This window comes from Lasioglossum baleicum, chromosome 10, assembly GCF_051020765.1.
Source record: "Lasioglossum baleicum chromosome 10, iyLasBale1, whole genome shotgun sequence".
NCBI lineage: Eukaryota > Metazoa > Arthropoda > Insecta > Hymenoptera > Halictidae > Lasioglossum > Lasioglossum baleicum.
The window spans coordinates 11801373-11816494 of record NC_134938.1 but is presented as its reverse complement, the minus strand read 5'-3'; the positions used below and the strand labels follow the sequence as shown (position 1 = coordinate 11816494).

At 47.9% G+C, this 15122-nt stretch overlaps 1 protein-coding gene across 8 annotated transcripts in view; it reads left to right on the top strand.

Moving 5' to 3' along the window:
* Positions 1 to 14785, top strand: part of Sv (paired box protein shaven) — a 201834-nt gene extending 187049 nt beyond the window's left edge. The window contains exons 5-10 of one of the 8 annotated variants that reach the window (XM_076431409.1): positions 3968 to 4053; positions 4386 to 4707; positions 6076 to 6174; positions 6831 to 7061; positions 7839 to 7934; positions 9211 to 14785. In XM_076431409.1, coding sequence (XP_076287524.1) covers positions 3968 to 4053; positions 4386 to 4707; positions 6076 to 6174; positions 6831 to 7061; positions 7839 to 7934; positions 9211 to 9443 — 1067 coding nt within the window. In that variant the 3' untranslated portion in view covers positions 9444 to 14785. Of the gene's footprint in view, positions 1 to 3967; positions 4054 to 4385; positions 4708 to 6075; positions 6175 to 6830; positions 7062 to 7838; positions 7946 to 9210 lie in introns of all 8 variants that reach the window. The other 7 variants (XM_076431405.1, XM_076431404.1, XM_076431407.1 and 4 more) reach the window with 7 other exon arrangements.
* The last annotated feature ends 337 nt before the right edge of the window (positions 14786 to 15122 follow it).

The following is a 15122-nucleotide window of genomic DNA, read 5'->3' as shown; positions in this document are numbered from 1 at the left end:
AGATTAGCTACACACACGGCGGGGTTATCAGTCAAATGTCGGGCAGCACGTGCCGCGATTCATTCTGCTGTCGTTGCGTGAATAACGCGGCCCGAAATATTCCCGACACGTGCCGCGTACACGTGACCGCCGTCGCTGCAGGCCAGGAGAAATCTCCTAGCCTCTAGATCCTCTAGAACCTGCCGCAATTGGCTATTAATTTTTCGAGGTGCGAATGACTCGGCCGTGGCGAATTCACTTCACTTTTGTTCTGGATGAACCCAGGCCGCGTGGCCAATCGGTAGCCCACCACTAAAATTGTTCTGTTGCGTATAGGGGAGAGTAATTTGGGTCAGCATCTTCAATTCTTTGAGAATTGTCAGCTCCGAGGTCATACCCAAGCTCATTTCAAAAAACTTTCTCGCTTTGCGAAAATGTTCTCCGCGGCTCGGTTAAGGAGTTATCAACGAAACACGCGGACAAATCGGAGCGCGAGAACGGCTGAGTGCGGCGCTGCCGTTGGCTGATCCGCAATCCGTGCATAGTAGCCGCACGCTGATTGGTCCGCGTGTTTTCGTGAATAACTACTGAACAAGGCCGCGGAGACGATTTTCGCAAAGGGAAAAGATGCTTGATATGACCTCTGGAATCTCCCTTGTCGAGGAAGTACATTTTTGGCACACCTGTATTGTGTGGAATTTCCACAAAAGACTATTGAGTGACCAGAAAAAAGATGACATAGTGGTTAGCAATAAGAGTATTTGTGACAAGATCATTCCCTCTTCCCCGAGATTTTTGCGGGGTATAATAGTGTGTAATATGTAGTCCACCGCAGTACGGAGTGATTGCTCGTTGAAATTCCAGCCGGTTAAAAGGTGCTCTCGCGGATACATCGATGATCTCCCAGGAGGACACGCGGGGAGACTAATGTGTCGTTGGGTTTCGGTATAGAAGGTTGCTGTGGTCTGTGAAGTTTATAATCTAATACGCGTACCCTCCGCGGCCGCAAAACACTGAATGCTCTCGCCGCGAACGCGACCACTTTTGCGACCGCATATCGCCGCTCTCATAATCCGATTATATCGAATTACTCGTGTACCATCGGCACCGCTCCACTCGCCACGTACGAATCGATACACCTCTCAACACGAAACGCCGTCCATGGGACTCTCTTTGATCGAGGACACGCGAACGATCCACGGAGATCCGCTTTTTGCAATCCTCATGGGAACCGTGCAATTCCAACGAAATTCTCCGTACCCACCGATCGGCTGTTTTTTTATTTTTACGCGTGCAACACGGGAGCCCCTTCCATAAAATAAAAGTAAAAACTATTTAAAGATTACTAAACATTTCTGGTACTTCAGTTAATTTGGGTTATTTTGGACATGCCCCCAAACAGTGTTAGCCCCCTCCGCGGTTATAGAACCTCCTTCAGAAAAATAAAAACAATTTATATTGTAAACTTATAAAATGTACAAAAATTTTTAGTTCGTGAGTTAATTTGGGTAGTTGGTCACGTCCCCAAACAGTGTTAGCCCCCTCCGCGGTCATAGACCCCCCTTCAGAAAAATAAAAACGATTTAAGTTGTAAACTTATAAATTGTACAAAAATTTTTAGTACTTGAGTTAATGTGGGTAGTTGGTCACGTTCCCAAACAGTATCAGCCCAGGGTCCTTTTGGCGGCCATAGACACTTCTCCAGAAAAATAAGAATAAAATAAAATAAAAGTAAAAACTATTTAAATTATACATATATAGAGACGTATTTGGTAAAGATCACTAAACATTTCTGGTACTTCAGTTAATTTGGGTTATTGGACATGCCCCCAAACAGTTTTAGCCTCCTCCGCGGTCATAGAACCTCCTTCAGAAAAATAAAAACAATTTATATTGTAAACCTATAAATTGTACAAAAATTTTTAGTTCTTGAGTTAATTTGGGTAGTTGGGCACGCCCCCAAGCAGTATCAGCCCAGAGTCCTTTTGGCGGGGCCATAGACCCTTCTTCAGAAAAATAGGGATAAGAACAATTTAAATTGAGAACTTACAAAAATATGAATTATTCCAAAATTTTTGGTACTTCAGTTAATTCGTATTAATTGGACACGCCCCCTAACACTGCTACCCCAATGTCTAAAAATGTCCGATTACCATTTTAACGCAAGCTAAAAATCCAGATTGCTGACTTGGTCCGAGGTCTTGGACGTCGGTTTTTGGAGATTTGTCTCGGGAAAGATCTAAGACGAGATCGAAGGATCCCCAGGGCTGATTACGAATTTAGCTCCCGAGGGAAGCATTGCAATCTATCGGGGCTGTTTGTTGTCGCGTTACATCTGCGCGCTTTTGCCCCCATGCGGAATCCAAAAGGCCCGTGTCCCACCCTATATTCGGTGTAGGGGACACACATACATAGAGACGCACCCGGGACCAGATTCACCCCAGAGTCCATTATTACCCGTGTATTGTATTGCTTAACATTGACTCAATTGCTTTCGAATAACGCGGATGCTCGGTTGCCGGCGTGCGTACGCTTTTGCCCTCTCGGGCATCAATCGAATTATTCGATTTACTGCTCTTTTCGGAGGGGGAGAAACGCTGACCTTCCTTCCGCCATAACTCAGCCTCTGTCAAATCTGTCAAGGACCAGTGACTGGTCGCGGAAACTACAAGAATTTGCATTAGACAGCACATAAACCCCAATCGATGCTCCGATCTCCCCCCACCCCTGTAATCGATTTTTCCCGAACGTGCCCCCACCATCACTGAAATAGTTCGTTGCAAGTTTTTAATTCGACTTCGACAATTTTTACGTCGCATCAAAGTCCGCATTGGACACACGACGCAATCGATATTCCCCCCTCCCCCAGCCATTACCCCCTGACATAACAATCGTTTCAATTACATATCCCACGCGGATGATCGAGATACTTCGAGTTCTTAATCGACCCGTCGCAATTCCGATTCTCAGCTATTAAACGAACTCCCGCGTCCTAAACTCTAATGAAATCTGCGCGTTACCCGAGAGCCAGCCCCGTCGGCCGGCTAGGTTAGCTACCAGAGAGCACGATTAACTCGGCCGATCGAATCGTAAAATTCAAGCAAGTTCATGGAAGCGGGGTACACCGGTGCTACCCTGTTTGAAACAGTGAGGCGACGGATGGAGAGGGGTTGGTGCAGAGGGGGATGGGAAGAGGGGGTTTATAGCGGTCCAGGAACAAACCCTGCCGGTCGAATGGTGCCGGGACCGTCGGCCGGCTGGACAATCACAACTGGACAGGGAGGTTTAACGAGCCCTATGCTAGGTACTCCACCCATCTACCCTCGGATGGTCATTTAATTATTCGAGATACCCGAACGTTGGCCCATCTACCCCCACCCTCAAAAACTCGTTCTCTCCTCCTCTTCCGCGCCAACCCCCCCGGCGCTACCCTCCTACCGAAACGTTGGTCAGTTTCCATCCTTTCCCCTAACCGACCACCCCCGCGACAGCCACTAAAAGGGTATAGCGGTGTGAGCTTCGCCCCCACCCACCCCACCGAACGTACCGTCACTCGTCCCACATGCTTGTTTCTATATTAAACCGCTGGGATGGCCGAGAGATAATAAAGACATATAATGGAATCGAAATTGTTTCTCTATCTATCAATGCCATACACCGCCGTCTACGGACCCGCGGCCACCGTTCAACCCGTCCGACAGATTCAATTTAGCTTCATCCGGCCACGTTTAATTTGTGTCTTGATTCGTGGCCCAACACGCCGACATTCGACCAACACGCACGCCACACGCGGACACCGATAGCGCTGATCGCGCCGCCAGATTATATACCCGCCTGTGTTTTATACGTTGACCCCGTGTCCACGATTATCCCGCGACACCATACCTCTTGAAGACCAGTGCTAGATTAGGCGACACTACCGGGAGTCCCTAAACCCTAGCAAGAACTTGCGAGACTTTTTGTCTGATTAACGTTTGTGTGATTGCAGACGACAACCGAGACCTGAACGATCACCCCGAGGACGACTTGAAGAGGCAGAGGAGCACCTACAATGGCGACCAACTCTACTCAAACGTAAGTATCTGATGAACTGAGACACATCGACATGTTGGCGGTAGCTATTTCAGCAGTTTAGCTGGCTTTTCAGTGATAAGGGTTTATGAACTGCATTGTTAAACGTCGCAGAAAAGTTTGGGTAGTGACATGTCAGGGTTCAGAAGACACCCTGACGCGTTGAGACAATTCGAAACGTCTTACAGCGGAATTTTTTAGCGCGTCAGATTCTTTCGTAGCGTGAGAAGGGAAAGACGGAGGAAGGGCCTAAGTCAATCGAAGCTGTTCGGAGCAAGTAGCCGGTTCTCCGGGTGCTCAAACTTTGCCTGAAGCATCTCCACCTTCTGTTACAGCTGTGGTCGAGTAAATGGAGCATCAAGGACGAGCACAAACTCCTTTCGGAGCTTGGCGGCGGAGGCGGCGGCACGAACGGCGCTGGAACCGGCGCTGGAACCGGCGCCGGAGGTGGCGGCGGTGGTGGAGGAGGTGGAGGAGGCGGCGGAGGCGGTGGAGGAGGTGGCGGAGGCGGTGGCGGAGGTTACTACGAACACGGAGGATTCCCCGGGAACGCGATTGCCACCTCCGCCGAGCTGTATGACTCCCTGGGCACCATCAGCACGATGACGCAGGCGCAAACGCCCCATCTCTACACCCCGCCCATAGGGGGCACCATAGGTGAGCAGGCTGGATCTATCTGTCTCACTCTGTCTATATCTCTCTCTTTTCATCCCCCTAGCACCCTCCTTTCTGTGAACCCCTCCTTCGGCACAGGACTCTCTCCGGACACTGTGCACCACAGCCTCTTGTATATAATACCCCGTGTACCAGGACTCCTTTCGCGTCGTCCTACCAAACCACCATCCACTCTTCCTCCCCGTTCTCTCTTCTCTGTCTCTCTCTCTGTCTTGCACCCTCTGGCTCTCTCTCTCTCTCCATCGTTTTCTCCACCTCTTCTCTCGGGCCCGACCCTCTTCCCTGTACGCTTATTATTGCGGCTTACGTCTGGCTTTGCATACCCATATCGGCTAAATACATGGCTTTAATAATGCATGAGCTGTGCTGAGCACCGGCAACGGCGCCAGAAGAGGTGGCGGATACACACCACTCGGTGGTCGGTCTACTCGTGGACTCTTCAGGGTGTTCTCTCTCACATCCCAGGTCTATATCCTCACTCTAGTCTATCCAGACTGTAGCCTGTCGGGACACACTTTCGCTTGATCCTTGCGTAGTCGTCTGGTGGTTAGGGTATCCCCTTGTGTTACCTTATTCGTCCACGTTCGCTAATCTTTCATCGGCCTCTTCTCCTTGTCAATCTCTCTTTCTTTCTCTATCTCTCTCTTTCTATCAGGTTCTCTTCACTTTCTCAACTCTCTCTCTCTCTCTCTTTGTTTCTACTCTGTCTCTCTATCCTCGAGTCGTTTAACGGCGGACGATCAACGGCGGAACGTGGAGAAAAGACGCACCGAGAAAATAACCGTCGAAGTAACACAGACACACACACAGAGTTTCCTGTGTACGTACACATACAGACACACGTCGAGAACTTTCTCCAGAGGAGCGGGCACGTGTTGCGAGCAACTCGGTCACGCCGTTCCGCGTATTCTTTTCGTTCGGTGCTTCTCGGAATGGACGAAGCGAGGCGTGTAACGGCCGCTTCATCTCATGAAATTCAATCGGCGGATCTTCGAGCGAGATCGAAGAATTTTTGAAGGACGACCCGGGGCCCGGGCCAAGTCGATTCCACGGCTTGCTGGCTACCCGTTAATACGTACGAGCCGGCCATTCCGATGCCGAGATTCTTTGATCGGGTCTCTAAACTGTTCGCCGACCCACCCCCGCGAGAGCAACGTCTCTCTAAGAGACCCGGGATAACAACAACAACCTCTGAACTCCCTCTATTCGATCTAGTCGATAGAGGGCTTTCAGGACGGGTCCGGTACAAAAGTAGAGTCGCGAAATCCATGTTTATGTGCGTTCCGCCTTGACCGTCCAGCCAACGATACCAGCAATCGCAATAACGGAGAAATGGGGATCCCTTAATAGCAGGTGGTACTTTGACGCCGCTCGCTCCACTGACGATGCAAGAACTAAAATTGAGCCAAACATTGGACGGGGCTAACATGTCTCCTTACCACACCAGCGGTGAGTTCGCCACCTCTTTAGTTCTCTTATGGCAGGACACTGCCGGCAATCAGACACCTCCCATCATTAACACCATTGATCAGTGTACCCTAACCTCCTTCACATTCGACAGAACTTAAGACCCACATGATCATCCTTGCCAAAGTACACAAGACTATTGATCCTCGTCAAGCACACCCGCTGGAGAAGAGACGGTCCCGTGATCCTCCTGTCCTAGCTCCTACGGAATAGACTCTGATCAATGCTTGATCATCAGCAATCGGCATTAGAAGATCGACACCGTATGCCGATCGTTGTCCTAAACAGCGTTTTCAGAACAAAAGGAAAAGGCTGGTGTCCTCTCGCAATGGTTCGAGAAAGTCCAGATTCGTACAGCCTAATTGCGGCGATTATCCTCGTTCGAGGAATCGCATGTGGGTAATTATGGTCCGGGTGAAGCAACTCGCCGAAGAAAAAGTCCGCGGTCGCGTGTCGTTGAGTTTCACCGTCCGAGGCGAAATTCCGTAGGATCATCCTCCTTTCCTCTCTCGCCCCTCCCCCCTGCCCCTTCACCACGTCCAATCCCGACGAGGAATTTAATTAAGCTTTAGACGTAAGGCGCTGATCGTTAGCTAGTGCTTGACTCGAATGTCGTGTTGTGTTGTGCATGGCCATAGCAGAGAGCAGTACCGTCGCAGTGTCGTATGTGGGGGTGGGGGCCGGTGGGGGCGAGCAAAGTCCCCCGATTTCGTTGCAGAACGAGACAAACGCCACCCCCGCGGCCCCAAACACCCCCGGAGGCGATCCCGGACTGACGGTCTTGCAGCCGCCAGTTTCCCAGCCCCAGGTAGCGTCTGCGATACCACCGTACTCCACGATGCTTCCAAGTTTCGGACATTACGCCACCGGTGAGTACCACATGGAAACACTGATCCCCCAGACGCTCGGTATTCCAAGCGTTTGCCGGGCGAACACACTCCCTTACCGGCGATCGCAAGGGGTAAGTCAGAGCTCTATAACGCTGCTGACTTACTGACTTCGCAGCTTGTTCGAATCCGGAGAGACCTGTCGATAAAGGCAGCTGGTCCCTTCGTCCCTTGCCGACCGGGAAAATTTTTAGACGTCTGTCGGTTCCGAGGAAATCACTCTTTCAGTTCACACCCTCTGCAAACTACACTTTCATATAAAAGAGTACCATTTTATTTGTCGATAATACACACAGGCTCTCTTAAAGTGATTCCTCAGGTCATTCCAAGTAATTCTTTCCTTTGCGAAAATGTTCTCCGCGGCCTGGTTTAGGAGATATCAACGAAAAACACGGACCAATCACGATGCCTCGCTCAGCGGTAGGCGGAGTCCGCTCTGATTGGTCCGCGTTTTTCGTTAATAACTCTGTAACAAAGCCACGGACGGGATTTTCGCAAAGGAAAAAGTTACTTGAATTGACCACGGGAATCATTTGAAGGAGGTATCATTTCTCGGACACCTGTATAGGTTTTCTTTCTGGAGTGCAAAATCTGTTCGCGACTGTTTCCACACGCTGTGAGTGAACGTCCCAGCGATTCGGCTTCGAATAATTCAATGAACAGCAACGGCAAAGATAGAATCAACCTGCACTTTCTAATTTCGCGACTAGTTCCGAGATACCGTATGTCCTAACCTGGCTACTATCAATATTTTTTTAGGTGGCGGTGACTACGCGTACAGCGCGGCGTACTCCCAATACTCGAGCGCGCCGTACAGCGGCTACGGTTATGGAGCAGCGACAAGCGGGTTGCTCAGTAAGTAAACAGTGAGTATGAGTGCCGATTAGATTAGGGTCAAAGCGAAAATGTCAAGTGTTAACTCATCGATACCCGCCGTGAACTCCGCAACACGTGTACGCCGATCGCCCCGTTCGGATAACGGGCATACATCCGATAAAAATCGAATCGGACTTTCTAAAATGTGAGGAAACCGATAAGCATCGATGCTGCAAAAAAGCTCGCGGACAAGACGGTCCGCACGCTATAGAACGCGTCTTTCATAATGAAGGATTGCAGGCGAACATAGATCGCGATACCTTCCAGTGAAATGCGCCGCGTAAGAATGAACGGAATAATAAACAATTTTTTATCGGACACGCGATACGTTGCCGGGCTCGTTCCCGGCGCGTGACGTAACGGCGACGTTGCTGGAGACCGATGTTTCGCAGCTAAGTAACTTTTCCCCTTTCTACTCCGCGGTTTCGCAACCGCCAAAAGCAGTTTCGGTGCTGCAAAAATTCCAATCGTATCCTAAACCCGCGAAACAATTGAACACGGCATAATTATACAGGCTGAGTCGCTTTACCGACCGGTAGCGATCGATACCGGCTCTGTCTAACTGCGCGACCTACATTACCGGTAAAAGTTGTTTAGTTTCCAATCTTCGTAAATTTTTATTTGTGCTTCAAGAGGGAATCCCCTTATCCAGAGGGAGTCCCGAAGAAACTATACGGGTATACGGCGCACAGTGAGCTTAACACAGATTTTCAAAGCTAAAAAACGTTCGTACTATAATCTCTATTTCGTTTCTATCAAAAGTTCTTTGCTTTTGACACAAAATTCATCGGTTTACCCTACTGTGCGGCGTGGAAGATCGGGTTACAGCACGTCAGGGGTGGGCATTTCTGTCTCAATTGAGACGAGAACGTCCCCACCACACCTTCGCCTCGCGCATCGCGCAGTTGGTGGGGGAAGCAGGAGTTTGAGGGGCTCCTACCGTGCCCACCCCTGCAGTACCATGGTGGGATGACAAGATGAGCCCCGGGACGGCACAGAGGCAAGAGTAGTAGTAGTAGTATGTAGTGTGTGTGGCCGCTTGGGCCAATAGAAGGCGCGCTCCTTCCAAACTAACCAATCGGCCGCCGCTCATTCTTGCCTACGTCACCGCATACCTGCCAGGGACCTTCTTGTGATCTCATCACGGCAGATGCTGCATCGAGATGACATTAGGACACTTGTTTAGTTAAAGCCGCGAAGTAGAATCCGGTGGTGTAGCACGAGATTAAGGGTTGTGGTTGTCGTTGTGTTGCAGATTCGACGTACTATTACTGCAACGGGGACACGCTGGCGTCTTCCCACAACAATTCGCAGCAGGGCAATAATCAATGCAACAACGGTGGGCCAGACAACAGCACGGACGTGGCCAGTCGTTCGCCATTGGCAGCGACCAGGGCGAGCAGCGGTGCGAGCGCGGCCTCGCCGACCGGAAGTGCGTGCACCAAACCGGATCACGCCTCCACGCCGACGGATCTCTATCTGGCCTGATTGATCGACGACGACGATGTTACAGAAGACCAGCTCCGGGCAGAGTGTTCTCCTGGAACGGGGACATCGACCAGCAGGGAAGACGGACGCCATATTACGAGGAACCACGCTGAGGACAAGCAATGATCTCTTTTTCTACGGGCTCGGGGACGAATTCTAAAGGAGGATCAGAAAGGACACGTGAAGCTCGCCGGTGAACTTCATGCGAATGGCCAGACACACGTGATGCACGACACACAGCTTGTAAAATGATCGACTTCTCCTGGACAAACACGATCTCTCGCCGAAACGTTCGATTGCAATTGTCGAGCATGACAATCCCGAGAGAGATAGAGACTTGGACCGCTTCACTCGACGACGTTCAGACACGGCTCTGCGTGGTACGCAGCATGGACACGACCCGGTGGACGATCGTGTGTAATACTGTATTGGGAACTATCGGCACCGGAGCATCGCGTTGTCGGGAGTAATTGATAGAATCGGTAAATTCGGCCGACGCGTGACGATTCGAAACGAACGGCAACGACTCGACGAGTGTCTGGCCCCGGACTGTTCGAACGACAACGCTGCCGAGGACCTGGTCGCAGGTCTGCGAACGACAGTGTCGATACTCTGTAGAGTGCGCATTAAACCGTAGCTAGATTAATTTAACGATCTTCGGTTAGAATAATTCTAAGAGTCGGTCGCCCCTCCAAATATGCCCGCGCATTCTACGTGTTTTATTCTTTGGGAAGGAAAAAACAAAAAAAATATAAACAGAGACGGTAGCTGGTAAAGAGACGATGCAGTCGGGCACATTTGTCGTCGACGGTATTTAGAACGTGTGTGTGTATATATATATATATATACAAAGAAAAAAAATTGGAGAAGCACATATATATATATACATATATAAATATATAAATAATACTATATACTCGCGTAAACAGACAGAGTCAACTGCCGGAAAGAAAAACGATGGCACGTTCTTTCTCCTAAATAAGCACCAACCCTACCCACCACCACTCATCCCCGAAAAAAAAACACCCCAGAAATCCCCCTTTCCCCCCAAAAAACGACATAGAGTATATGGTAGATGTAATCGATAAGTTTATTGAGACTTTTAAATCAGGAATCGACGGAACGATCATTAACTGTTAAGGATATTATATATATTTTTTGTAGAAACCAAAGACCACAAGACACTGATTGCCGATACGATGGTTGCGTGCGTTGCGTAGCTTAGACGGGTGCACAGTTTTTAAAATGGCGGTTTCGAGCGACACGTTCACAGATGTACAGGTCCGAGATAGACAGTGAGCATTTTAAACGCCGCAGTGCGAAACACGTACCACAGTCTCTTCCGGCTCGATCTATTGTATACAGACGAACGTTTTCAAAGCGCGACACTCGGTGTACGCAACTGTCCAATCTGTTAGAATTTATTCGAGGGCTTTGCTGAGCACATGTACCTTGGAAAAGGCGCGTTAATCCGTACGGTGATCCCACGAGGGTGATTCGAGGAACACAATTGTGACAGTGCACAAGTCTGTGCCACAACACAAGCCTGTGCCAGGTCTCAGGTGTGTGCAGCGATTGCACGCTTGTGATTCGAGAAACACAATTATGCCAGGGCACAGGTCTGTGCGTTAATTTCACGCGTGTAATTCGAACAACACAATTGTGACAGAACACAAGCCTGTGCTACTTCACTCTTGTGTGTCAGAACACAGGCCTGTGTCAGGGCTCAGGTTTGTGCAGTGATTCGAGAAACACAATTATGCCAGGGCTCAGGTCTGTGCATTCAGAACAACATAATTTTGCCAGAACACAGAACTGTGCCAGAACACAAGCCTGTGCCAGAACACGAGTCTGTGCTACTTTTTACTTGTGTGTCAGAGCACAAGTTTGTGTCAGGGCACAGATCTGTGCATTAATTAATTCGAGCAACACAAGCCTGTGCCAGAACACAAGTCTGTGCTAATACTTCACACGTGTGTGCCAGAACACAGACCTGTGCCAGGGCACTTTCCCTCCCGTCTTGCGTGTGTTGAAGTCCAGATGAGCGACACGCTGGATCGACGAAAACAATAAAGCGAATTTAAATTTGCACTAGGGAAAGCGTGAAAGGCGAAACGGCACGAGTCCCGATCGGTCAGCGGGAAGATTAATGGCTCGGAGAGGATGTAAAAATTGTTTTCTACCGTGTACGTTCGCCTGACAAACCTTTTTATCGGCACATCCGAAACAATATAAAATGTATAAACGACGCGGTTGTTTCTAGCGTTCCGTTCGACGCCTCCGGAGCACACCGGAAGTGGCGTCGCTTCCGGCTCGGCGTAATGCGGAACGCTCGAAAAACGCGAAAAAACTAAGCCGCGAGAGACCGTAATTAACGTCCGGCTCGCTTTAATGAGAAGTTACGTGCTCGCAATTTCTCGATGATTAACGGGCGAAAATGTTAATTTGTAACGTTAATAAGGAAATTTACGCGAAGCCGAGAGACCGGAGCGCCTCGAATTCTCGGCGACTCGTGCGCTCGTCTTGCAAATCGGAGGTATTGTGTTTCTTTTTCTTTTCTTTTTTTAAAACGTGTATTTATTTATTCGGTCGGTTTTTCGGTGAAATTTATTCGTCGCTTGTCGGCGAGCAGTGCAATCCGGATCACGTCGGGAGACGGCGATTTTAATTAATGATTTTCATAATCAACGCAATCAATTAGAAGTGCATCGTCGTCCCGCAGTTTTCAAAGAGATTATAAATGGATCTTGCGCGCCTCGCTTGAGAAATTCACCGTGAAATGGGTTTCCGAGCTCTCGCATCACACAGTTATCTAATAATTAGCGAATTATTTTCGTGCGCAGCACGGGTGAACGATAACAGGCCGCTCGACATTCGCTGTTGTTATTTATTTTAACCGCGATCTTTTTTAAAGAGATTTTTATCCGGTGTGTACTTTATTTATTCGCGCGCTCTCCGATACACGGACATCCTCAGTTTTTACAACGCAGTGTCGATTATAATCGAACGCAAGTCGATCCGCAGCGTGTTGCTCCAACAGCCGCGATATTCAGGTGTTGCATTGGGTCGTTCGGAAAATAATCTCGCTTCTCGTTTAGAGATGCGGACCGTTGTGCATTTATATAAAACTCCACAGAATTTAGTACGTGTTATATTTATTTCAGATCTACAAAGACCACCACTGCAAATTATACTTTTATGTGTTTCCACTTTCTCAAAATTTGTCTACAAAAATTGAAAACTGCATGAACATCCGCAGTCTGCGTCGATTACAAGAAATAGATTCCGAATTTAATATTATTTCACCCCTTAATAATTTTAATAGATGAGAAATCATGTGTTGACATCTTCAATTTTCCATATTTTCCTACAATTTTCAATTTCTTCTACTCAATTTTGCTGTAAATGCATTTTGCGAATAACTTTCCGAACGACCTAATCATTAGGAGTGGGCGGGACCCGAATTTCCTTGTGCCCGCCCACTTCTAGTTGTAGACCCATCGAAGAAAGATTGTCGCGTTGCGTATCGCGAGGAAACGTCTGCGGGAAAAGGTTGGTGTGTATAGTAAGTGGCGTAGAGATGCGAGCGAGAATGAATGGGAGAAACAAATTGCAATCCTCGGGTCTGCGAAATCCGCTGTTTTTCGCTGATCGTAAATCGCAGTGTACACCAGAGTCGCCAGTGGAGGGGGCAGGAATCGAGGGGAAACGGCTACCCCCTCTCTGTCCGGTACCCGCAGAGAGGGAGGGCGTCACGTGACCGGGCGGATGAGTGGGGAGCAGCGTAGAAGGGGAAGCTTGAAGTGGGGAATTATATTCTGGCGACTCTGATGTATACCCTGTTGAAACGAGGAAATGGAGATTCCTCGTTCGAAAGGTGTTGGCCCATAGGAGCAAAGCTCAGCCGGAAGTGAACTCGATCCGACTCCGTAGTACGATTTATGATCACACACAGACACACAGACACAGACATACACCGGGATTGTAATTGTGACTAATGCGTACTTTCACATTGTTACTCTATTACCTATTATCATAACTGATGATTCTTATTATTCTATTTGCTATTATCGCTACTTTCATTATTATCACACGATTTATTATTATTCTAATTATTATTATTATTATATTATTATCATCATTATATTATTATTTAATTGCCTTTATTATTTATTAATTTTAACGACGACCTATGTGTAATAAGTTTTGCCAAAGAAACCCATTGAGAGAGCAATATCGCAGTAAAACGTTTCCGAGTTCCCCCATAGGATGGGGGCGGTATTTTTTTTTCTTTTTCTCTTTATGTATGTTCTTTTTTTTTGTAAACGAAGCGTAACGAGGAACAGCACGACGATGTAATTCGTGAAAATGGAGAAAAACCAATGCATCGTTACGAATGGAACTGAAGCACATTTTCTTTTTCGCGCAGCATTCAAACGAAGGGAATGTTCATCACTCCCTACCCCACAGCTCCTCCTCCCTCCATTCACCGATTACACACAAGTACGTACACACATGACATACACTCGCGCGCATACAGACAGCCTGCGAAACGGTTGCGAACAACACATACGAAATCGAGACTTCGGCTTGGATGCTGCGCCCCGCGAACCTTTCTTCATCGAGACAAACAAACATGTTTCTGCCTATTATTTCTCCTTCACTTCGTACACGTGTGATATTCTTGTTCCGTGCGCCGCTCTTGCCGAGTCTCGCTGTTGATACTTGCAAACAAAACTCTGTACATCCTTTTTAAATAAATATGAGGTTTATATGAAAGTTAGCCGTGTCACATTTATTACCACGCTTGTATTAGCTGGCCGAGTTGTCGTCGTTGTTGGTGTTGTTGTATGCGTCGAATCTTGTAATCGAATTTTAAACCACTTCCCGATGAGCTAGAGACCTGAAACTTCAAACATAGCTCAGAACTGGATGACAATGCAATATTAAAAAACAAATTTTTTCAAAAATACTGTGCGCCCAGGAGAAAAAATTTTTAATATTAACCGTCACACCTCGTCGCGCGACGCTCGGTAGTACGTCATCGCGTTCAGCGATCCCCACTCCGCGCACCAGCGCTCCCTACTCCACTACGCGTTCCCACTCCGACTTATCCCCACTCCACTGGCCCATTTCGCACCAAAGGAGCTCAGTCAGTGTGGTGTTCCGTTCATTTAGTTCCATTTCGGACAATTTCGGACTCCATCAAGAGACTTCGTCTCTCGGAGTCATCCCCTCATTCTATCTAACGTATTTCCATATCTTGCGTTTCTATATCTTACTATTTCATACCAGTATTACTATATCTTGCGTTCCATTTAAGAAAGACTAAAAAGTAGAAAATAAAAAAATATATATAAAAAACCTTTTAAAATCCACGCTTATATTAAAATGCACTAGAAAGGAGAAAATAATTTTTTTAGCCGTTAGTGACTATAAATAAAAGCGTGCAGCGTCGACGAAGATTACATCAATATAGTTTAGCACTCCACACTTTTATTTATAGTCACTGGTGTCTAAAAAAAATATTTTCTCCTTTTTAGTGCATTTTAATATAAGCGTGGTTTTTAAAAAGCTTTTTTATATAATTCGACGCCTCGTATTCGAGAAAATCGAAGTTGTAAATCGAGCACGTGTTGCGCCGCAGTGGTTTCAGTAAGTAGATTCGGTTGGTCGTGG